This window comes from Melanostigma gelatinosum (genome assembly GCF_949748355.1).
Source record: "Melanostigma gelatinosum genome assembly, chromosome: 22".
NCBI classification, from domain to species: domain Eukaryota; kingdom Metazoa; phylum Chordata; class Actinopteri; order Perciformes; family Zoarcidae; genus Melanostigma; species Melanostigma gelatinosum.
Window position 1 is genome coordinate 8961504 of NC_136655.1, and position 26320 is coordinate 8987823.

The following is a 26320-nucleotide window of genomic DNA, read 5'->3' on the forward strand; positions in this document are numbered from 1 at the left end:
AAGTCCAACATCACTCGGCTATATTCGGTTATACTCGGGCCAACTCAGTTCAACCAAAGACTGTTAATACTTAAGATGATCCCTCACCCATGAATACAAGACACCCAAGGGTAACTAAGACATTATTTATTGTTCATATCATCCCATCATAAATAAACTGTACACTTAAATAAACTAATCAGTCTTCAATATGTGACTATTTTCATCAACAAAGGGTAAACATTTTGGAATTTTCTTTATTCTCAATAAATGTATGTATGTATCTACTGGAAATAATGCTCCAGTTGTGGGTGTTTTAGGGGATTATTCATATTATTCTATGTAAATGTAACTAACGCAATCATATAATAATATTATTTAAAAATGCAATAATGACAAGTACAACATATACAATTACAAGTAAAGCAGAAGGGGGCAGTGTTGGGCATCAAATACTGTACAATACCAGAAAGCACATTATAAACCTCCATTGAGGTATCTTTTTTATGTATCATATCTATAACATAGTGTCGAGGTAAAAATACACAGAAATAGGCTTTTTTTTCTACATATATACTGTATGCATATAATCTATATTTTTGGCACTAACGAGCTTTTCACCAAAAACCACAAAACATACACACACTTCCCATACTGTTATTGTAAAGCACAAACTGTCAGGCTTCCAGTGACTTACATATATCAACAGCTAGTCCCCCGTCTGTCTGACGGGGGACTAGCTGTGACACCCAACGTGAAGTGCCTGGCTGAGTCCCGCACCCATTTAGCGGGACGGTGACAGATTCCATCCCGCTGGACCGACCCTTTCCTCGGCCTGCAGTGGCGACTCTCCCGACCGTCTGTTCCCGGAGAAGGGAGGAGCTAACTGCGGGACAACGTGACATTTCCGCATGTCAATTAAAAAAAAAACACAAGAGGAAGAAGTGAATATGTGCTGCAGTGCCTTCAGTTGTACAAGTGCCCAAGGTTTAACATGTAGTTTCGGTCACATGATGCCAAGCCCTGAACATACACCGTGCAAGGTGCCGCCTCTTCTCAAGGAAAACTCACTCCGGAGTGTTTTTTAAAGATTTTTGAGCTGAAAGCAAAAGGAGAAGACAGAAGGTGTAAACAATGCTGAAATTTAAACCAACATTTGAGCTGCAGAGAGATGTGGTGTCTGACATCTTCAGGAAGGAGGCGTCGGTGTGCAGGGTGAAAGGTGAGGCGTTCAGGTGTCCACGGTCAGATATCGGGCTTTTCCGTGTCAAACTGTTTTCTAAATATTGTGATAGTTTGTATCGCTTTGACCAATAGCAGGTAGCTAACAATGCTAACAACAAGTGTCTTGGTTTAAGTCCGACCTGCCACTGTTATTACATATTCTAGAGTGAATATGACTGTGTTATACATTTGTGTCAATTGTGCGAAATTGCATCACAAATATCTCGGTGAAAATCCATCTGCTGTCCCATAGTTTAAGTTTCCAAAGTAGAAAAATAAATCTGAATCACTAAGTCGTTAAATGTTATTACGTATGTACCAGTAGATGGCGCTATTTACTTTTCACATTTCCCTTCTAAGTACTTTGTAAAGAAAGCAAGTCAATTAAGGAGATATTTCGTCATGATGGAGAAAAAATCCAAATTGAAAGATTAACTCCAGAAAAAAGTTGTAAAAAATATAATGCATTTCACGAATATCCTGAAATATCTGAAGTTGCATGATTCCAGCACCTACCATCCTATAGTTAATTGGAGAAAGTTCAACATGAATTGAATGGAATACAGATCATTTCATTTCCAGTGTGTACAATCTCAGTACCAGTTACTGGTTAACATGAATAATACCACACTTTTACTAAGCAATCACACGTTTACTGTGACATAAGAAACAATAGCTCTACATGTATGACACTTTTACTGCAAACTTCCTACCGAGTACACAGACACACCATAACACACGTGTTGAAAGTGATGCATGCGACAGCGGTGCGTATGCAGCATCACATTATCGTAACATTAAGCGGCACATATAGAGATTCCTGCTATGTCGTTCGTCTACACATCTGGGCACTTTACGTGTGTAATAATAAGTTATTATACAGTGGAAACACACAAAATAATAATTTAACATAACACTTAGTATGTTCACCATGAGCAGTACCAGGGATCCTAAAATATGACATGATGAGACGTATAAGTTCATAAGAATGATGCTGTGTCTGCAGAATACTCTGCAGCAATGGACACTTGTATCCTAAACATTGAGAGAGATGGGGGCATCCTTTACTCATGGAAGGTAAGTCCAAAGTGTTCGCACTGCATGTCAATTGTTTTCGATGTCGACCGTGTTTCTCTGCACAACATCCATTTTTAATGACAGATCCACCAAAAAGTCAGTGGGTTTAGTAGGTTAAAAAGACAATGTGCAGCCTGCAAAGAGGAAATAACATCTTTTTTTGTGTGTGTGCAAGGTTCACAACTTTATGCATGCACGCCTGTGCCTTGGGTTTCAGATTAGACTCCTTCCTTTGTTTTTTTTAAATCTTCTGAACCCCCCAAAATGTGGTGAATCGCTGGTTTGAAGTGAAGCAGGACTGTTTAGGATAATTAGCAAGGTTAGCTAATGTAATGAAGAGGTCAAGCATGACGTGCCACGCACATCAATGTGGTGGAAGACACCAGAGGGACAGTAGGTTGACCCCGGTCGGGACAGATTAGGATTATCCATCTCTGAGTTTGATCGATTTAATGACCGAACGACGCTCCTCTGATAGGGAGCAACAGGGACCACCAGGATTGGGAAATATGACTCCAACACCAAACAGAACAAGGTACAGTGTGTGTGTGTCCCTCATCGCCTTCACTTTAGTGCTGCAGATTTTGCTTTTGTGCACATCCGTGCACGCCTGTTCCCATGTGGCTGTGTATTCTCTCCCAACAGCTCCTGTACACATTTGACAAGCAGGTGTGTGTCAGCAGCTGTTCCCTGAACAGTGAGGAGACGCTGTTAGGTGAGCCTCTGTGGTGCACAGTTAATGAATTACCTGCAAATAAATCTGTCCTCTGTTAGGTGAGCGACCGAATTCTGGTCTAATTATCACTTTCTTTAGAGCAGTTCAGTATCTCCGTATAACATTACGATTATGTAGAGTGGGGACCCAAACGAACGAGGCGAGGGACACAGTTTGGCACACATTATTGACTGTAATGGAGCCAAAGCATACTTAAAGAAGTGCTGATTTCGTGTAGTCTCTGGGAAATACATTTAAATTAAGTCACAAGACACCTTGACTGTGCTTCTTTTTTTTTCTCTCTCCTCTCAGCTGTCAGCTTGGCACAAAACACCAGAGGAGAGGAGCGCCTCAAACCAAGTAACACCTCTTTCTCTCCGTTTCAGTCACAGACCATGACATCGACCCCTCGTGTTGCCTTTTTAATCTTTCTTCTCACAATCCTTCTGCTTTAGTATCCAAGTGTCTGACTCTCCTGATTGAAATCCATCCCATCAACAACACTAAAGTCCTGAAGGCAGTAGACTGCAGGGTCAAAGTGCAGGTAGCGTATGTGTGTGTGTGTGTTTTTTACGGCAGCCATGAGCTGATGTTGCAGTTTTGGTGCTTTTGCGCTAACAGTGTATGAGTGTTTATTTTGCAAGCTTGCTGAAAGTGCTCTGACCTGTGGTTTCCGTTCTCTCTCTTACTCACTTTATGACATTTTCTCTTTCTCTTTTCCTCAGCTGTGTCTTTTTTTTCCCGTAAATATTATTTATGTATATTGATCAACTCCCGCCTGTTGGTTGCTCGTCATATTGCCAAACCACAAATGTAATTATATGCCAAGAATGTTTAAGGGCTGCATTCAAATATGAAAATCAGCAAATAGATTTCTCCATCTGGTAACCTGTGAACCACCAGATGCTGACTCATGCTTTCTGTGGCTGTCCCTATAGTTCCTCAATTCAGAGACTGACAGGAGATCAGTGCTGGAGAGCCACCTGCTGCTGCTGACTGAGGACGGATGTGAGTCTGCGTGCCCTTATGCTCGTCTGCCAGTGTGGGCTATGTTTCCTTAATCTGTAACGAAACAGATCATCAAATCCAGAGATGTATCCATAATCTGTCTTTTTGCATTGGGAGGGGGAAAAAATACTGCATTCCCCGGTGAAAACACGACATTGGATATAGCTGAGTTTATGCATTATCCTTCTGTGCTTTTCAGATGTGGATCTCTATCACGTTCTGCTGACAAAACAGGAGGGGTATAGAGTGGTACGTTGGACTCTACATTCACCACATTGCTCACTTCAGCCAGCTCTTTCTTTTCTTTTTTTTATTGTGGATAGTTGCCACAGTTCAACTATAAAATGCATAGAGGGTTTTCTTCTGGTTAGTGGGCTTTGTGCAGGTTCTCTAGAGGTATAAATTCTGCACATATCTCGTAATTGATCAGGAAAAAGGTTGGAACAGATTTACATAAGCCAGTGCAAAGAGTTTACACGGTTCTGACCTAATTCCCGGAACATAAAACTCCACTGTGTGTTGTGCCCTCCTGGGGAGCTTTGCATTAAGAATGCAGTGAGTCCACAAAGCTGAATATCAATGCGTTTGTGTCAACCAGGTGATGGCGAATCCCGAGCGTTTGTCCAGAACGACAGAGAGAATAGTTGAGGACTTCTGCTGGGCCCAGTGGGACGGACGCACACAAAGTCTCTACTATGTCACCCATGATGTGACTCACACACAGGCATGGACAATGCATTGAATTCATCCATAAAAAGACACAACTAATTTACTTTAGACAATAACACAAGATCTGTATCATGTGTGTTTCACAGGACAAGTTCCTGATGCGATGTGTTCAGTTTTACCCCAACCATAACTGTGAAACTGTGGTAAGTCATCTCCATGTCTATGATTTTATGAATTACTTCTCTTGTGCACATGTTTTTACCATGTATTGCCATTATAACAATTACAATTGTCTTGCTTTATATCACTCTCCTACAGTTGGAACTCCCATTAGAGTTGCCTGCTAATATCTTCCGCACAGTCAAGTAAGGCAACAACTACAAGTACAGTATAAATATAGGAATATCTTTTATTTTTTCCTAATTTATGAGGTTCAAAGACCCCAAATATTCTGATTTAGTTTATTGTGTGTGTGTATGTGTGTGTGTCCGACAGGTTTGTCAATTTGGGTTTTGACCATTATCACGTGGAGAAACCAGAGCAGGAGCCCGTTCGGATGAAAGTGTTCACAAACAGATTAGGTAACACATCCACACACGCACACACACGCACACACACACACACACACACACACACACACACACACACACACACACACACACACACACACACACACACACACACACACACACACACACACACACACACACACACACACACACACACACACACACACACATCCTTGCATGAATTATGTGTTCTCTCACACATATTTCCTCACACTCAACAGATGTACATCAACCAAAGTTCCAGCTGACTAATTCTGTATGCGTGTGTGTGTGTTTTTGCATTTTCTCTTTGTGAAAACAAGAAAGTAAGTCCCCTTCACATCTCAGAAGCTATGTGTTACAATCTGCAGCACATAATTCACAATCTCAGTGATGATACGATGATCAAACGATTGTTGGAAGAGTTTTATTCCCAAAATTAGGTGCTGACCAGTGACTATCAGGTTCATTTTTGTCCGCAAAAGTCAAGGTTTTATAATTGGTTAAATTATTTAATGATAATATCAGATTAAAAGTCATTTTTAGAACGTTATTTATTGATGAAATTGTTGATTGGATCTTTGATTTCTGTATCAATCCTTCATCCCTCTTCCTGATCGATACGCCTTTAAAAATTGATTAATATTAGGTATTAACATGTGAAATATTTTTCCATCCAAATGTATCACAACTGATTGAATTTCTCATTGATTATCTTGAATAATTGCCACGGGTGTGCATGATCCCTTCTTGATGTGCACGTACCGTGTGATCCATAACTACTCTGTCCCTGTGGTTTCATTTCAGGAAGCATGTGTGTGTGCTACAGCCAACCTCTTAAAGACATACAGGAACTGATCTACACTGTGGTTTTAGTCCACAAAGGTGTGTATGCTATCTAATGCTCTCTTGGCAAAGAATCTATCGTACCTATTTCTTTTTTTATCGCATTCGTTGCATTTTTCTCGCTTCCTGCAGACTGCAGCAAGACGTTCAGAGTATCTCTGGGCGGCGACCAGTCGCCACAGAAAGCCACACAGCTCCATCCGCTCTTCATCCCGATAGGTCATTGCACACACACAGAGATGTCACACACACACACCTCAGAATCGTTGTAAATTCAACTCAAGTGTGTGACCGTTTAAGGTTGACTGCCGAACTTTCGTTCTTTACCCTTTTGCATTCAAAACCAAACAAATACAAATGAGCGCATGTATCCTCACGCGAGCTAATAAAAGGTCTGTCGTGCATACTGCATACCGATACAAAATAGTCGTGATTCTGTGTTATTTCTGAATGTAGGTTACCACATCCTGGTGTATCTGCAGGGCTATTTCCTCCATTGTATCAACACCAGGCAGCAGGAGATGCTCTGTCACTCCCTTTTCCTCTCAGGTAAAACAAATCCTGTCTGAGCTGAGTGACGGCTGTGGAGCAGTTTGTTTACCTCCTGACTCAGCTGCAGCACATGCTTCTATTTTGTCCTGAAATGTTTGTTGAAAAAAACATAGAACCTGTACAAACACAGAACTGTAATTGCTATTTGATCATAGAAATAGTCTTATTCTCTCGCCGGTCCCTCTCAACAACCTCAAGGTCTTGACGTGGACTTGGGCCTGCAGGGTCAGTCAGCTAACGTCACGGTGTTGCATGCAGAGGGAGAGTCCAGCGGCAGCCTGCTGGACCTGGCCAGCGGGAGGATCTACACTGCTGAGCTAAGCCCTGCCTTCCTGCTGCAGATACTGCGGTCAGTCACTCCCTCTAGGTGAGCATGATTCAGAACATTTTGTGGAAATTAAGGATTTATGTATCCTGGGGCCTCCTCTATGTATATATATCTATTTTGAGAGAAGAGGGGAATATAGTTAGGCAGGAGGCAGACAGGTGGAAAGACAGGTCATTCATTTATTCACTCCACTTTGAAAACAGCACATACATCACAGTGCGGCACCTGACTGTTGGCTGTCTGCCTGTGTCGCCGGCCTTCGTGTCTCTGTGTTAGTATTTGCTTATGTTGTATGAAAGTAAATTTGCCGTATGTCACCTCCGTCCAAGGTGTCCCAGCAGTAAGGCTGACCCTCAGCGCCTGGCCGCCCTCCACTGCCTGCTGGTTTACATGGGAAATGACCCAAACCTGGAGCTGAAGGTACAATGAAGGCAGGACAAATGTACCGACGTAAAGCTAATTTACTTTATTTTGAGTTTCTGTGTCAAAGTTAGCATCAGGTAAACCTTTTATTTGTTCCATATCAAATAAAGACGTAACACATCATCTGGACCCACAGAACTTGATGCACTTTCATCCAGAATTGCATTTTTACACACTGACACCTGTCTCCTCTGTGTTTCTATCCCGCCTCTAGATCATCGAATGGCTGTGTGACAACATGAACGCCTTCGAGTCCTTTGATCAGATCCAAGAGTTCATTCTCGGTCAGTGGCAGCTGAAGCGTGGGGACGCAAGTCTCCCGAGTTTCCCTTCTTCCTTTTGGGGTCTAGCTGCTCTCTTGCCTTTTTATGTCTCCTTCTGCCTGTGGTTACTAGACTGCTTACATCCTGTCTACACAAAACTGACTTCTTTCATCAACTCTGTTTGCCTCTTGAAACTCTTTTCTCAAACTTTTGCCCGGCGTCCAACGCTGGTCTGATGAGTCTGAATTAGAGAGAGACTTGTAGCTTGCACAGAACAGTGTGAAGAAAATATGGCAAAGTAGACACACAGCAACACATTTGAATGTCCCACAATGTCTGTCTGGAGAAAAAAAAATAGAACAGAACACCCTATTCATTTTGTAGTTACGGACACACTCATCACCGAGAGGGTAGATGATCACATTAGATGTTGGGGCACCTTGCCGCATACATTTGCATAGTATTGCTGGAGCTCCTTCGACTTGCTCTAAGATACAGAGTTCATATTAATGCAGGTGTTGCTGCACAGCATACGGAGACCATTAAGTTGACCTCATAAATACAAGATGAGTAACCTGTGCTCACTAATATATCACAGTGATTGTGGTGGGACCCGAAACAGGCCAACTGATGCACGGGAGGGCAGAGCCTTGTTTGTGGGCCTTCTTCCCCAGTCCCTGAATAACATAATCAGTTTTAACAACATAGAAATAGACAGAAGTATGCCTGCTGAATCCTGAAGTAGTCAGGACACAAGTCCACACTTCATCATTTCAGCCCTGTATGATATTATTGTGATATTCCTATAATATCTCAGTCGGGGCTTAGAACATATGTGGCAGAGTTAAGGGCCTTGCAGTGAGCTTAGAATAAAGCACCACATTCTAGCATGTCATTTCTAGTATCACTTGATGATTTTGCTCTGTTGTTCTTTTATCTCCTGGCTTACCCAATATTATCTTATCTCATTCATTTCTATCATATGAAAACAAATATGTTCAAAATACGTAGCTTCTCAACAGTGAGTGAAATCAGTGAAATAGTGTATGATAGCGACTGATCGCCACATTCAGCCCGGTGTTACTGGCTTCACGATGGAGTTTAGAAACAAAAGGTCACGCAAGGCAGTAATCCGCACGATAATCCACCAAACGACGACAACATCAATATCACTTGAGCACAAAAGGAGAGCTCACGCCACGGATCTGAATTCATCAATAAACAAGATTCGACTCTGTCGACAAAGCTCCCATCCTCACTGTCAACAATTTGGCTACAGTGTGAACAACATCAGCAGTATTGCCGGCTTATCCCCTGCGCTAAAATTAGTAGGGCCATAAATCCACCACAATAACTGTGGTTTCTCTGTTACTGTCACACACAAAGATATCTTTTTTTTTTTTTTTTAACTTGGCTCTGTGTGTTTGTCAAAGATGCCTGGTTCAACAAAAAGGTAGAAAAAAAAGCGCAAACACGTTCTCTGAACCGTGGCACAGTATCCCTGCCGTGTACAGTATTCTGCAAGTTATGTCACCTACTCATGTGTGTCGAACTAGATTCACGACAAAATTAAGCATATTCGAAAACAAAGGTCAGAGGGCCTCTTCAAAGGGGTACCAGACAGACAACGCTGCAGGAACACCACAATGCCACCGGAATAGAAAGGTGCAACCGAACGGCACACGCAAAGCTCACTGCACCACATCAGATCTAATAGCATGCAGTGGGAGTTCTAATAAGACCCGCTATTGGGCTGACCTTGGTTACAGGGCCTTGTTTGCCTTGTAGTTATTCTCAGATAATCTTTTCGCTGTCAATACTCCAAAGCTTCTTGGCCTTTTGGCTCAGTATAGAACTGCTTCCCAGCAGCCCACTGCTCTTAAATACTTCGGGTGGATTAAATGCAGAGATCAAATTGAATGCATACCTGTATGTGTATAACTGTTGAAATGAAGTTTAGGATAAGAATTCTGCATAACTGTGATACATTAAATAAAAGTCTGACTGTACTCTCTCTCTCTCTCTCACACACACACACACACACACACACACACACACACACACACACACACACACACACACACACACACACACACACACACACAGCCTCTTTGTACAGAATAAGCTATGAGAAGTCCCTCAGCCTGGACAAACTCCTGCCTTACTCCTCTGTACTCGACAAGAAGGTACCAAACTTACACACACACACACACACACACACACACACACACACACACACACACACACACAAACACAATTCAGCATGCATAAAGACATAAAAATGTGGATATGAATGCCAAATCAGGACACACTTGCAGTTCTATTTCTTCTTTTTTGCCTTGAGTAGTACACACACACACACGCACACACACACACACGCTTCAGTCTGTCTTTGTGTGTTCTAGGAGATACCAGCATGTCTGTTGGAGGTCCCTGGTGTGTTGTGCACCACTGAGCTGCATATTGAACCTGTGTTCAAAGGCAAGGTAACAACACACCTTTTTAAACACATGTATTACATTAAAACTGCTCTTAAAGTTCTTATTATGAAGCTTTGAGAGTCTGACTGTCGACTCTGTTTCCAGAACCAGTTAGTAGAACTTGCCCTGCAGGCTGGTGATGAGATGGAGACAATTGTGTGCTTGTTACATAGCATGTCACGCATACGCTGGGTGCCCGTATGATGCAATGTTGGGAAACGACTGCAGCCCACTTCATTCAGACTTTGAAAAAGACATTTATATGTAAAACAGTGTGATTTTATTATATTGTGTCTACTTGCGTGCAATGTTTCTTCAATTACTTTGCAGCAATGACCTTTCTGTGTCACTGACAGTGTTGTTGTTTGTGTGTGTGTGTGTGTGTGTGTGTGTGTGTGTGTGTGTCTGCAGGCCAGAGGTCTCCAGGGTTTCTGGTTAGAGCTGCAGTGGAACACAGAGAGGACAAAATATCTGGATGCTGTTCCCAACCCCAGATACAGAACCTCACACATACAAGCTGACTGGGAGAAACTGGTGAGTGTGTGTGTCTGTGTGCGTGCGTCATTAAAAACCTCTCATGCATACTGATGAACACAAAGTGAAACAGATTGACGGTGATTGTTTCAACATGCTTGTTGTTGTGACGGATCAGAGAACGTGTGTGTGTGCGTGTCTCTCTGCGTTCCTGTGGGTCTTTGCTGAACAACGAGAGCATGTTGTCAGCCCTCCCATGATGGCGTTTGCTTGTTTCAGAAGTCCGAGAGGAGACCATCCAGCCACAGGAATAACATGGAGGAGAACACAAAGAAGTAGGTCTGCCGTCCACCGAAGCGTCGTCAAGAAACGCACATCACTCCAGACGCAGAGGAACGCATGACCGCCCCCTCTACACGCTGTTTTGCTTCACTGTTTTCTCAAAATTGGGTTTGAAAAAAGTATTCAATTTGTGCACTTTAAAAACCAACAGTCGCTATAAAACTGCTCCACGGACTCTCCCAGGAGAGGTATCGAAAAACACACCGAGCTGTATCCATCCATTTATTAGGGTCAGTTCACCCCATAATAAGATTGAAACCAACAATGCGTCGCTCCGCGTCTCAATACATTCGGACTTCATCAGCCTCTGTGGCCTCTCGGCACACTGGTTCCTGCTGAAGATTTAAATCTTTTAAAAGTGGGTTTCATGTCAAACAGACTGTAGTTTTTAGCTAATCTTTACTCATGCAGGAGGAGATTTGTTGCGGACCATTTTACAGCTGTGGATTAATTCACAATTGGTACTCTGAAGAGTATTTATAGCAGCAGGGCGGTGTATGTGGGATTTATTTAAAATAAACTACAGTGGGCATGTTCATCATCATGAAGGAACATGCCCCTCAGTGCAACGGTGTTTGTGAAGCTCTACGGCACAGAGGAATAAGAAGCTATGTCTACACAGACACTACGTGTTAGTAGAATCAATTCATCATTGGTTTTGGGCTTTTCATGAGCTTTTTTTTTTTTCAACAACAAAAATACTGAATATCAACAGCATTACCCTTTACCTATGCTTAAATTCTGAAGTGGTGTCCCAGCTCAGTGAAGTTCGGAAGCATAATCAATCAGTTGAAGAATAAAATGCAGCACAATAAAGATGTGAAATAAGTTTAAAAGCACCTTTGGGTCTTTACATGAGCAAAACTCCCTTACTTCCCGAAAAAAAATGCATCCCGTCTGGACCCAAAATATGATGAATTCTCCAATTTGAATGCCCCTTTGGCAGCCTTAATAGATGTGCTTTTCCTCGTAAGGCAGAGTGAATTTAAATGAGCAGGAGTTCAGTTTCCATAACCCGAGTCAGTGTAAAACCACTGACTACAGAGGAGAAAAACGTCTGTTCACTGTCTGCTCACAATGTAAATGTCCCAGCGTAATTACGTGGGCTCTTACTTCCTCTTTGAAAGAGACTGTCTTTTACCACTTTCACTTCTGATTGTAATTCTCTGCACAAACTCCTAAAGACTAACCCAGTGCTCTGTTTTATTGTCCACAGGAATGACCTGTGTAAACCCTGTTTACTGGTCGCTCTTTGACTGTGAACCATCCCCTTTCATTTGAAATACCTTAGAAATCAGAGTGCAGCTGGAGCCCCCCCCCCCAACCGGCCTGCATGTACCTGTATGCACCACTGATGTAATACCTGCCTTCAACTATATAACTCTGTCCAGTTTGTAAATTAGGGATCAAACCAGCAAAAGCCTTTTTGGTTCATAATTAGCTTCTCATCCTCCAGGACAAACTCCAGCACCTGCAGACATGATTTGTGCTTTTATAGTTTTGAGATATTTTCTTGCTGCTGACTGCAGCAGTGAAGTAGGTCCTCGGCTTACAGCGAGAAAAGTAAGACTCTTATTATAATGCTAGCTTGAGGGATTGTTTTCACACAAAGCTTCTCTTCTTATTTTCTAGAGTTCTATCAATGGTGGACACCTGGTGTCTTGGTAAGACGGCATGAACACACACATACACTCACAAACATAAATCTATAGATGCAACACACACACAGGCACGCAGACACAATTCAGGGAGTGTGAATGTCGTAAATAACAACAAAACCGTGGCTTATAATGGAGCTCAAAACTGTGTGCGAGTGTGTTTGGGTTTGTGTGTTCTTCTGAGGGCGCATTGCTCATGCCCCCTGGAGAATTCAACGAAACAGAACCGCCACACCAATTTATCTTGGAGGTTGAGAGGAAGAAAGGGAGTAGTGGCAGAGGTGAGAGGGAATTTTAAAAGAGGAGAATTGAAGAATGCTTCAACTCTATAACGGTGGGGATTTAGTTACCTCCTTCACCTCTCGCCCTTCTTCTCTTGCTGTCTGTCTCTTGCCTCTCATGACTCCAGTGCAGATGTTTTGTGTCAACCACAACACGGGACCTTCCCTCCGCTCGGTTAATTCACGCGGATGATCTCATACACCCAGAGCCTCCCACAGATTCACTTGTAAAACACACTCTCTTCATCACTTTTGCACAGATGATAGCACTCATGCAAGAAGCTGCCACACTGATTCCCAACACTTTATCAATCTGCTTCCATGCTGAGGCCTTTTTGATCATTCAGATTTTCTCATTCTGCTGTTAACAATTACCACAAAGTCCTGGCTCACCGGAAAAGTCCTGTGGACACGTTACATTATATTTACATTACAAATAAAGTGAGTGCAAAATCTGCGGAATGAAACATTGTAAATATAGTGCGTACAAGTCTGGGGATCACCAAAGTTATTGCTATTCATCTAGGGGGGGGGGGGGGGGGGGACATGATCGTCTGTTCCAGATTTCATGGCAACCCATCCAATTGTCGTGGAAACATTTAGCGCTAAACTAAAAATGTCAGCCTCATGTTGGCACTAAAGGAGAAGTCATGGGATCGCCAAAGTCGGACATAAATCGCCCGGGAACCACCAATGTCTGTGCCAAATGTGGTACCAATCTGTCCAGTACATGTTGAGATATTTCACAGTGAAAATCTCTACCTCCTGGTGGCGCTAGATGAAAAATCAGAGGATCAGAGTCAGTAGGATTTATCCTCTGAGCCCCTTAGATATCTGCACCAAATTTCACAGCAATCAATCCCAAAGTTGTTCATATTTCAGGACCAAAGTGGTGGACTGACAGCCCTAGAGCCATGCTGCCAGTCACAATGTCCAAAAGCCCAAAGTGACAACTTCCAATGGCTCGGATTTGTTCCACCAAGCGAGCAAAACCAAAGAGATCCCATTGACAAGAATATAAAGTCGAGAGAATCAACACATTTTCACAATTGAGTTGCTTGAACTAGCATATAGTTGAGCACTTTTACTTGATAAATGACTTAGAAAAAAACAATTTTGATTGTGTTTTTTAAAATCTGGTAATTCATTATTCTACAATGCTTCAGGTTTGATGAATGAGACCGTCTCGTAACGGAGAGGTCACGTGGTCAAAAAGTGTGTGTGTGTGTGTGTGTGTGGTCATTGGCGTGAAAAGCTCAAAATAGTAACATCAGCCAATTGTCTAAGATATTTAAATTCAAAACAGTTGATAACTTTGAACGTCAAACAGGCATACAGCAAATTGGGTTGTGTTTGTGTATGCAAGTGTGCAATAATTCATCTAAAGTGACCCAGCTGGATGGTCCACTTTAGTATGGCTGATATACAACAACAAAAAATACACACACACACACACACTCGCATAGGACACAGCAGGATTGCAGCCATAACCCCCCTAGGCCTTGGGATGTATTTTTAAAGCGAACAGTCATCCAAAAGAATCCATTAATGTCCTCTTTCTTTGTTCAGGCCATAGCAAGTCAGAGTTTGGGTTCATCCATTCCTACGGATGGCCTTTTTTAACAACGCTCGTGCACTGACACACTTGAGGCTACCTGTAGTGTTCAGTCGAGCGCGGATGCAGCATCAAAGGTTTCTTCAAGTTCCCACTATTGCCTCGTGTCTCTCTCTCTCCTCTAGATAAGAAGCTGGTGCCACTTTTCCAAGAGGAGGACCATCAACAGAGGGCGCTCATAGGCCTGGTGAGAGACAGAGAAGCTGAAACCTTTCAGTGGCTACAACACACACACACACACACACACACACTGTTAAAAGTAGCTTTGCTCGTGGCTCGGGCTAGACGCTTAGTTTCTATAAAGGGGAAATCATAATGCAACGTATACTTCCACATTTTTTAAGAGTTGGTCGTATGAGGGTTGAAAATACCGTGAGTTGACAAGGTAGCACCAAATTAATTGAACTTGGGTTCAGTTACCCCCGAATGACGATCTTCTGGCAGATATGAGGCATCCATGTTTGATTGGCTTTCAGGCTTTTGATTAAGCTCAAGGCGGATGTATCTTTCAGAAAAACGTGGTCCCAGTATATACTATACACGATCAGCTCTGCATTCACATACCCATGGCCGTAACGTAGCACCAGAATCCTCTGGTTTAAAGTAAGAAAGCCATTCAAAAGATTTCAGAAAGGTTTTTAGTCGTAACTTGCACGTTTGATGAAAAGCATCGCTTGTGAAATGCTGCCAAATGAAACATTCAGTAAAAGGACCAGTCATTCTGTCAGTCGTGACAAAACAAGCAGATATTTCAAAAGCAGGAAGTCCCGAAACCCTAAAGACTGGAGTTAACATCCTACCACTCAAAATCAAAAAGGCAGTCGTAGAATAGAAAATAATGAAACACTCATTGTTGCCTTTGAGATACCACGCCGACTTTGAGGTCCCTTTAAAAAAAACAACATTGGAATAATTGCACACCGTGTGTCTTTTTCCTCAAGTCAAACAAAAAGTGTCTGCATCGTAAAGTGCTTCATTGTTAATTAACTCCGTAGATGCATTGAGCATCCCATATTGTTGACACACAACAGCTTACCAGCCCCTGGAGGTGGGTTCTCCCTCTAACACGTGTTGATATATAGACCACTAAAGATCTGCAGTGGAATGCTGACAGCCGATGCTTTCCCGCCATAGTCATCTTTTAAGGCGAAACTCCTTTTACGCCTGAGATGCATCTTAAGGTCCCTGTCCTGCCTTTTATTTTTACTGTACGCTGTTTGATGGACATTTTCATATCCTCCACTTTTCCCTGTGCTCAGCATAGTTTTTAAAGTGCAGATAGCTTCAATTTAATGGAGTTCAGGCGAGATGCTAGCAGTCGCTCAGCTATTCTTAGAATGACCCAGTTCTCCTTGTTCCCTCCTTCACTTCGTCCATCACTCTTTTACCCCTTTCTCTCTTTCCTGTCACTTATTCTCTCTCTCCTTCTGCCTCCTCCTCATTCCCTATTCCCTCTTATCAGGTCATCCTGTCAACTGTTTTCAGACTCATCTTCTGTACTTCTTCCACCTCTCACATCCACAGGTCTCCCCTCTTCTCTCCCTGGTTAAATCTATTTTTGGGACACTGTAGTCGCGGGGAAAGTCGAGCTGAACTCAATTTGACCCTGCTGAGTGCACAGCAAAGTATACTTAAAACACACAAACGCACCATTTACTCCAGGCTGCATACACGCACACACGCACCGAAAATAATCAGTGTGTGTTTTTTTTTTACATCGCAGACGGTTGACAAGCTCCGGGAGCATCTGAACAGACACCTGCCTCGTATGGGGAAGAAGAAGATCGACTCGCTGGTTGTCAACTATGTCGCCAAACTGGTTGGTACACCGCGTTTGTGTGTGTGTGTGTGTGTGTGTGTGTTGGACAGATAGAGAGAGGGTCAGGACCAGCGTACATACTCCCGTGAACCTTCTTTTATTCAAAAAGGTACATCGTTCTTCGAGTTCTGTTCATTTAATGCTTGCCCTTACTCTTTTTTCGGCAAGGTTAAGTGCTCTTCACAGCGAGGATCGCTCAGTGGAAGAGGCAGCGAGTTCCCCGCTTTAGTGAAATGCTCTGACAGATGGACGTGTGCTATTCAGATGAGAGGGGGTTGCTGGAAGCCATCAGGTCGCCGCTTCAGTCCTCTGAAACAAACACTTCTCCGGTTCAGACATGTATCCTCAACCACTCAGGGACTTTTTGTGGGGGGTTGGGGAGCACAATGTGTATCCCAAATATATATAGATATGAATATCACTACGCCCCTTTGTATCCACCCAAAGAGCGGCAGGTGGGATGTGCATAACCGAGCGCAAAGACGTTACCACTCTCCGTCTCAGTACCCTATATAGAGGTACTTGGTTCTGTAAAGTCAGTCTTTAGTATTCCTGGGAGGTAAATCCGTTCCCAGCTAGGAGCCGCTGAAAGCAGACATAGAGCATATATCAACACAGCAGTATTAAATCAGGCCAAGGGTAAGGCTGGAATTGAATAGAAAGCAGGACGCACCACGTTTCGGGACTTTACGGAATTGCAAATGACAGAGGAACAAAGACAAAACAAATCCCGCCTGCTCTCAGCTGGATAGGTCGGTGGCTCCGCTCCGTACGACAGGCTTATGAGTTTTGCCTGCGCCTTCAGACTCCGAATGAAAGTAATAGAAGAAGGCACGTCTGTAATCGTTTTTTGGCATCGCCCCGCGTCCCGGCAAACGTGGTTATTGTTGAATTCATTCAAGGGAGTGAAAATGAAAAAAGTCTCATCCGGGGAGCGGGGTTTATTAAAACACGCACACTCAAAAGGACCCATAAGGAGCCTCCTTCAGGGACGTTTTAGCTCAAGAACAGTCGAGTAACTCAACGACAGGGTGATGTGCTTCCACATCAAGCTGACTCATGCTTTAAAAACTCAGAGAGGTACATTTTCAAAAGAGGGCTGACTCCCCCTCCACAAATAAAGAACATCTACCCCTCTTGTCTGTGCTTATTGAGACGAATGGCTGCGTTGACACAGGGGAGAAGTTTGGGGTGAAATAGATTACAGCTTTTAAGAGCCAGAGAATTTCTGTTATGATAGATTACAGCTCCGCAGCACATTGTTGTCATTGTTATTTATTTCCTCTCCCTGTTGCTACAGACAACTGAGATACATTCCTTTTCATAACACAGCCAATGTCAGAGCAAAGAACAACCCGCTAACAGCTGAATGTGATTGACGAGTTAAAAATGCAAAATAAAAGCAATGGAATTAATTGAAATAGGCTGCAATATTCACAACTATGCAGAAAAAGTGATTCTATACCCAGGGTTGTTCCTCAGCAGGGGCGCCACACTGAGTAAATCCTGTCTCTTTGCTGGGCCAGGGCTCATTAAGACAAATCGCTGATTCCAGATTTTGTTCGCAGAGAAAGTCACACTGGGGATAGCGTGTATGAGTCTGTGGCTTTAAATCACTTGTTTGACTTTTTTGTTCTCAGCACAAAAACATCTCCGCTACATATTTGTATCCCTTTTAATGCAGCAACGAGCGCACGAGATGTCAGTCGAAGAGGAAAGAAATGATGAATTAATTCATACATTTTAACAATTAATATCTGATGACGCAAATTGTATACTGTGAACCAAATTGCTTGCCAATTAAGAGCAGTTTTTGACTTTTAAAGTATTACTTTCTTCATCTGTATTGATGGAGAAAATTCCTCTGTGGTTATTTATGTGGGAATCCATTCCCTAACTCGTGTGCAGACAACATGAAAAATGTTGCACAGCAAATGTGCTAATTAGACGAAGAAAACTGTGCAGGAGACGTTAAAAAACCAACAACAGGGAAGCTGATTATGATGTTCGTCTCTTAATTTTGGGCATGTTCGTTACATAAGCGAAGCTAATTGAATTTCCTTGAGGTCAGTGGAGGACATTGGTGGAGGGTTTCCCACTGGTGTGCAGGATGTGAGTGAGGCAGCTCGTCTTCCTGTTATTCTACAGGAGATGAGCGACGGGGTCATTCGTGGAAAAGAATGAGTGCGTAATATGCGTGTGCTCCAGCACGCAGCTGGCATGTTTCCGATGAGTCAAGTGCGTTCAGATGAATGCCGCGTGCTGAAAGATGTGTTGTGAAATGATGTGTTCACATCCGGAACCACTGCTCTCTTTTTTCAGCGGATGTGAATATGGGAAGTAGGAAAAAGAAAAAGAGGGAAGCGAGGAAACTCATCATCGAACAAGTGCTCATTTCCTCAAAGAAAACAGCGTCGTGGCAGAAAAATGTCTCGTTTCATTGGAATCTAACCGAGCATCTCCTTCCCGAAGCACTAACGTGTGTGGGTGTGTCTCTGTGTGTGTGTTTAGCTGGAGCTCATCAGACACATGCTGGAGTCAGTCTGGCTGAAGTACAAACTCGGCCCTCATGTTTTGTGCCTGTGAGTACTCCTCCCTCCTCAGTGCGTGTCTCCTTTAAAGTTTTATAACTTATAATAAAGTATTCATCTTCACCATGTGTGCTCCAGACCCTCCATCACTCCCCGCTGTGTGTGTCCACATGAGCAAACTGTTGATTACCCCTCTTCACGTGTGCGCTCATACGTGTGTGTGTGTGTGTGTGTGTGTGTGTGTGTGTGTGTGTGTGTGTATTTTCCAGCACGCAGCGGGGCAGTCCAGCCGAGTGGTCGGTGTTTCACTTCATGTTTCAGATCCTGGAAGCCACGAGGGGTCTCTGCCTGCCCCTTCCTCCAGGTACCGTCCACACGCATGCACACACACACACACACACACACACACACACACACACGCTTTTAGTTGTTTAATCCAGTCCGTCTCTGTCTCACCCAGAATAACAATGTGTGTTTGCACTGAGGGACAACAGACCCGCTCTCTTCAGCACTAATGTAACCAAAAATATGTTAAACATTAGCATAGCGCAGACATGGCCAGAGCAGGGTGTGAATACATTTTCAATCATTTTGAATTCATTTTCAATAATTTGAATTCATTTGCCAGTGTTTGCCATATGAATCCCACTTTTACACACTTGATTTGAGTTGCTTGTGAGGAGAAGTTTGCAGGTAAGAATCGGCAACGGGGGGGGAAAAGACAAATGCCCTGAAGCAAGGCAGCACACCCTTGACACTGAGGCTGCAGGTGTAGATGTGTGTTAATTGGGTGTGAAGCTGTAAAACAGCAGGCAAACTTAGTCTGTGTCCCTTTTGGTGAATACAAGTTGAAAAAAAAAAACAAGCCGATGACTTGGCCATGCTAACGGCACAGCTCTTTGTCCAATACCTAAACGTCTTCTTCAGCATTGTCAACGTGAACATGTTGCTGGATGCTGACGATAGCGTGAAGCTCAAAGCGCGGCTGTGTCTAAATGCGGCCTCACAGAGCCGCGAGCATGGCTGAAGACTCTCAGTGTTGTTTTACTCTTTCGCTTCCTTTGTTGTTTTCAGGAACGTCAGAAGTTTCTCCCTCGTCTTTCTCTTCATCTGCCCCACTGTTGTCTCTCTCCGTCTCTCTCCAGGCTATCACACCCTGCTAGCGGTGTTTGCTGTGCGTTGCCTCCCTCATCACACCTTCCTGCAGTACATTGATCACGGCTTCCTGCAGCTCACTGAGACCTTTGTGTCTCGGCTCATGACAGGTACACACACACACACACACACACACACAGTAAGTGCTTTATAAACACACAGCTACATTTTTGCGTATGTGAGAAGTTTTAAAAAGAAAATTCAATCATGTCATCATCCCCCTCTTCAGTCCAGACTGAAATATCTCAACAGCTATTGGATGGATTGCTATAAACTTGTCTACAGACGTTCATGTTCCTCTCAGGATGAATTGTCTTGCACCAATTTGTCCAATAAAAAAACAAAACAAACGACAACATTAAAAAACTGAATCAAATAATCATTGTTTAATTGTTTTATGACATGCTGTAATAATGAAAATAATATATAAGCTTGCAAATCAATATCGTAAAAGATATGACAACAAACGACAGGAGAACAACACAAAAACATTGTTGTACTTAAGTTGATAAACGCAGAGCGGATTGCACGTTAAATCAGAAGGCTGTATTCAGTATTTCCAAACCTATCATCGTTTTACGATCGATGTCTAAAAAACCACATTAGTGTGACGCAGTTTAAAACGTGACATCATTCATAATGCAGAAACTATATTCGAGGTTGTCGTTGGGGAGCATGAGGCTCTTTCTCTTTGTGCTGCTTTCTCTTCTGTGATGAAGACATGCAAATAAATACAGGAAATGGATTCAGACCGGGATGTAAAAAGTAAAAACATTCCACAAACGTCAGCATCTTCCTGAAATGACGGAGTTTGTCTGATGCCGAGAAAAGTGCAGCCACATACTAAGTAAAAGCTGAGTTTTTGTCGTCGGCCATTGGGGTTTGTTTGACCCCTTTAACAAGTAGCAGGTAGAAGGAGAACACGATTAGATGACTGAGAACTATAAAAACAGATGTAGAATGCTCCGAGCTCCGGCATGATTCGCTGACTCTTGCAGAAATAAGGGCTCGCCCTCGATTTTCACTTCTATTTGGCTCTATTAGGCTCCATGCCTCCACGCAGTGAACAGAAAAAGCTGTTTCGGCTCAGCCCGGCCCACTTCTTGGGGTGAAGAACCTGGGAAATGACATGGACATTTTTTTAAATTCGATCATGCATTTGCATGTAGAAGTGGAACGGAAAGAAAAAGTTGTGCATCATCTGCAAACTAAGAATTGTTCCAGCTTTGAGCTGTAAATTAGAGGTCTGCTGGAATTTGCAGCGTCCACGGTTTGTTGGAATGAAATTTCATCCTTCTCAGCATTCAGCAATATTTTCAGTCATACAGGTGGCTGATACTGCGCTGCACCTGTTATGAGTTACTGTGAATTACCCCAGAAACCCCCAAAACCCACAGGCTCAAATATGAACACCACATAATGCCAGAATTATGATAAGTTATTAAAACTCAATTCCTTATTTTTCGCATTTCATCTTAAAATTTTCATCTAATTTTACCTGAATTTTTTCTTGCAGTTTATTTTTCATTTTGTAACATCTGTTATAGAACCAGCTCGCTAGCTATTTGTAGCATGTGTAGCTTCATTAAGTTTAATTAAGAATTGAATTCATTAATTCAGGATGATTTGTTATTGTGCTGAGGTGAGGGCCAGGAAACATCTCCGCTGTCATGGAAAGGGACATTATATTTTGTATAATAATGAGTTCACGTCTTATTTATTCATTTAATGAATGCTTCCCCCGAGCATGCAGAGATACAATATGGCGCTGAAGCTCACATCGCAGAGCTGTGAGCACTAGTAGAGCATGTTGGCGGCTGACTTCACTGGTTATCATTATGTGTGAACGTTTACCACACGGACTCATGAAATAAGCAAGACACGTCTTCTTTTCTTTGTCCACCTCTGTCATCGTTTGTGCGGAGAGGTCAGCGGTTAGGATTAGCTACCATGGGGATTCAGTGCCGTGCTGAAAAACATTGATCTGTCTCAGTGTGCATTGTTTCAAGGCTAAACTTCGGCACTGACCTCAACGGAACCAAAATATCCTCGTCGCTCTTGATCTTGTCGTGGTTTACATTTCTCATGAAGAGAACAAAACAAAGATGAAAAGACTATTTAAAGGAGCCGGTCCAAATGGTTTTAAACTTCAAAGTGAGAGAAAATAATGTTTCAGGGCTTTGAAGTGAGAGAGTTCATGCGTCACTTCTCTCAAGGAATTGATCAAATAAGTACATATTTATTTAGATTTCTACTAGTTTGTCCTGGACGGTTGGCCGGGCAGGTGTGCTCTTTCTGCCTCATTACAAACACACACAAACCGTCTCATCTAGAATTTCTAATCTGATGATCAAAGTCATTAAGATTCAGCCTCTTGGGAATATGAATGTCTGTACAAAACTTGATGAGAATCCATCCAGAAGTTGTTGAGATCGTTCAGTCTGGACCAAAGTGGTGTACTGACTAATAACCTCTGCTGGTGGAGGAGCTCAGGTCATTCTCACCCAAAAAGATAATCAGGTGCAGCAGCTGCAGTAATGGTGCCAATGTGTTGGACTGTATTGGTGCAGAAAGTTTAAGAAAGAAGATGAATAATCTGGCTCGAACTCTGAATTTATCATCTGCTCGCCTTGAGAAGTCAGGTTTTTTTTTCTGGTTCTTATAACATCCCGGATGACTTACATCTCCTCCAGAATGCTTCTCAGCACCGAGGAGCCATCCAGGAGCTGTCAAAGCAGGTTGCCGGGTCACAGGATGTCAGAGGCTCTCTGTGCTCCTTTAGAATGGATGGATCTCACTGTGACACACAACAAATACATTCTGTGAAAAGTCTTAAAGTGTTGCTGGGGGATCATTTGTGAAGCCTTGATTGCCAAAACATTTTCTGTTTTCTATAAAATGGAAATTTTCCTCTAATTCTTTTTTTTATCCGTGGAAATCAGCATGGGAAAAAGGTTTATAGTAGTTATAGCAATCTTGGATTTTGCTGATTTTATTTGCATTTATTTGACATTTATTTGTCTCCAGATACAGAACATTTGTCTTCAGAGGAGTAATTGGCACCATGTCTCCTCTTTTCACCTCTGTCTTTGTGTTTAGATTTGGACAACAGTGATGCCAACGAGAGACTGAAGTTCAGCATACTCAAGAGACTCCCTGAGGTACTTCTGTGTGAGTGTGTGTGTGTGTGTGTGTTTTCACCCATGAGGTTTTTATGCAGGGCCAGGAATAGTTTAGAGGAGTCTGCCATCCAAATGATAATATGTTGAGCGCACAAACTCGGAGGACAGGGCTGAGAGAGGCAGCAGTTCGTGGCCGGTGTGAATGTCTCAGCCAGAACAATGCACGAGGATATTGTCATCCCATCCAGTAGTGAGGGGGACAGTTTTGATCTTTTCTCGAATGGTTCTCTCCCCAAACTTCCCATTCCGGTCCAATTAAGAGTTTGAAGTTATTTTGGGTCCCATCTCCCTCAAGCCCCCCTCAAGCCAATCACAAAGCCCATGAGTAACCGGCTGCTGTGTGTGTGTGTGTGTGTGTGTGTGTGTGTGTGTGTGTGTGTGTGTGTGTGTGTGTGTCTGCGTGCGTGCATGCGGGTGTGTTCCGTCCGCATTGTGGTCAGAGGAATGTCGAGTGTTTAGTGTCTCTGTTCTGTTTCCTGCCCATCAGACTTTTGTTGGGTGAGTTTGGCAGGCAGGAGAGATGTAGCAGTTACAACACACACACACACACACACACACACACACACACACACGCACGCACACACACACACTGCGAGAAAACAGGAGACGCTGGCAAACTGTAGTAAATGTATATGTCTTGGCTAAAACCAGCACCCACATCCCTCTTATGATATACATCTTTGAAGCCCATGGAATGCCGGTAAACCTCATATTGTACTTCACACTTCTGCAGTAACAAATCAACAAGAGATACACCAGCTGCTCGCAAGTTCAGACTATAGCCTTGTGTGTTGATATCAAGGTATTTCTCTTCAAATATTCCACAATGTTTATGTTTGCCAGTACTGCCCAGTGCTATGACCCATCAATGCCAATCTCATCTCAATGTCATTGTCAGTCACACCTGGAGTCTCTTATTTGCTTGAGTGTTTTTTATTACTGTTGCGTGCGTTGCTCAACGCTGGAAACGATGAGTTCTCTGGAATGCCTCATCAGCAGTCAACTCCTCAATATTGGCGTTGCGTTCCAAGCGGCAAAATAGAAGGGGACAGATGTTCACTTGCCCCAGGGATTATTTCTTCTCATGACAACATGAGCTACATGTCTGAAATGTAAACTCTTTTGTGTGTGTGTGTGTGTGTGTGTGTTTGTAGCCTATGGAGCAGAGGATCTACCATATGTGGGACCATCCTGTCAGCTCAGCTTCGATCTCCAGAGATTATGCCGGGACGCTGCTAGAGAAACACAACAACAAGGTAACACAGCACGGTGTGTCACACATGCCGCAGAGAGTGACGCACACACTAAACGCACCGAAGACGAGCAGACACAACATTTGCTCATTAGCAATAAACACAAAGTACAGCCGAGGCTTGTGGGAATGTCTCGAGTTGTGCAGGTATTTGATCGTAAACCACAGTGTTGGATCAGCTAAAAAACGCTGGATCCAGCTCCTCAAATGTGAGGCTGTTGTGTTTTTCTCTGTTTCACATCTTTGTTTGGGTTTTGGACTGTTGGTCGGACAAGACAAGCTTTTTGAAGTAAACCCCTTGGGCTCTGGAAACGTTGTGATGAGCCACTATCACACGTTTCTGACAAGGAATCCTTGCAGCCCTAAAAATGTTAACGCCAGAAAAAAAGCGTTTATTTCTGCAGTGTTACAGAAACAAAACAAAAACAATGTCCTCTTTGGCATTCTTCATCAAACGTGTTTAAACAGTGACCCCCAGCTGTACATCCACACACTTCATGATGCTATTGGCTGGTTTCAGTCAGCTAATTGGGCCAGCGGAGCCAGTGGCATTTTGTGCAATGACATGATAAGAATTTATGGCTGTCAAACTTCATTCAGAAGAGGAAACAAGTGAGTTAAGGTGACTAGTTTGGGGGGTTTGCTGCAGATTTCTCTCGACTGTGTGCATCCTTGAAAACTGCAGAGCCCACAGTTGTGTTTTTTTTTTATCTTCCTCCTCCTCAGGGATGTGCATTCACCAGCAGAGACAAGCCAGGCTTCAGACCTGAGTTTCTGCCCCTTACCTACTTGGCAAAAATACTCTCCGATATCGAGGAGCAAGGTAGTGTATGTGCGAGTGTCTGGTTTCGATACCTTCGGACGCCTTTGGAGGATTAAGACAGAATGTGTGCGTTTATGTGCGCGCTTTGGAAGGAAGGAAGGAAGCGTTGCAAGAAGCTAAATCCCTCTCTAACTCCTCCTTCCCGTGTTGCAGCTCTGAACCCTTTCGAGGAGCAGGAGAACGTGGACGCCAAGTTCGTGGAGGAGACGGCTCTGAAGCAGACACTAATACTGCTGGGCTTTGAGGAGAAATGAAGCATGAGAGGGTCCGGGCATGGGTGGATGGATTGAGGGAGAAACACATGGAGGGGGGGATGGGAGGGGGGGGGGGGGTAAATGTGTTCCAGGGAACAGTCATCATTGTCTGGGCCTCGAGGATAAATAAGGGATGGATGGATGGCGGAGGGCGGGAAGCGAAAGATGAATGGAGAGATCGAAAAGGCTGAGCGCTCATAAACAAGCTCTCAGTGCTTGATGGAAGATTAGGACGGGACGGAGGGGCAGATGGATGGAGACGCCCCAGAGAAGGAAAGATGGAGGGGGAGAATATGAGGCAGATTGGAAGAAATAGTCACCATGTCCCCCCCCCCCACAAACAAAGGGACAATATGTAACAGTACCAAACATTATAACGCAATAGGATCTTCAGTTCGTGGTTGAATATTTGTTGGAAATCAATGACTGCAGGCGGCTGTTTACATGAACTGTAGCAGCAACAATTCTCTCCACAACCTCCCCATTTCCTCTCAAACTATTTATGAACACCGATGTCAAATTCTGCAAACGGTATTTGTAAATCAAACACTTTGTTTTATCCTCCCGCGCTCTCCGTAATGCCGCTGCACCCCATCAACTTGATTACATGCTGACAAAAGCTTTATGGACGGAGTAGCTTGATATGGCCAGTCAGTGGCTGCTGTACACTCAATATGACATTAACTCTGAGTTATGCGTAATCTTTGCTGCTGGAAAAGGGGGGCGGGGGGGGGGGCTTAGTATAACTTAGCGAAGGCGACCCGGCGGATTTAAAATGACAGCCCCAAGCAGGTATTTAGGTGTTGTAAACTGAATGTAGGA

General features: G+C 43.3%; 1 protein-coding gene across 1 annotated transcript; it reads left to right on the plus strand.

The window, feature by feature from the left end:
• Positions 1-995: 995 nt before the first annotated feature.
• Positions 996-25527, plus strand: gsap (gamma-secretase activating protein). The gene is made up of 32 exons (XM_079294169.1): positions 996-1201; positions 2210-2280; positions 2759-2815; positions 2926-2995; positions 3308-3355; positions 3451-3539; positions 3934-4003; positions 4203-4252; positions 4602-4727; positions 4795-4875; positions 4991-5037; positions 5168-5253; positions 6028-6105; positions 6199-6285; positions 6523-6615; positions 6817-6985; positions 7276-7366; positions 7584-7653; positions 9739-9818; positions 10038-10118; positions 10524-10646; positions 10866-10921; positions 12561-12592; positions 14608-14669; positions 16206-16301; positions 18813-18883; positions 19102-19196; positions 19978-20097; positions 23087-23148; positions 24324-24425; positions 25148-25244; positions 25398-25527. The coding sequence occupies exons 1-32, from the start codon at positions 1114-1116 to the stop codon at positions 25496-25498; spliced, it is 2649 nt and encodes an 882-aa protein (XP_079150295.1). The 5' UTR covers positions 996-1113; the 3' UTR covers positions 25499-25527.
• The last annotated feature ends 793 nt before the right edge of the window (positions 25528-26320 follow it).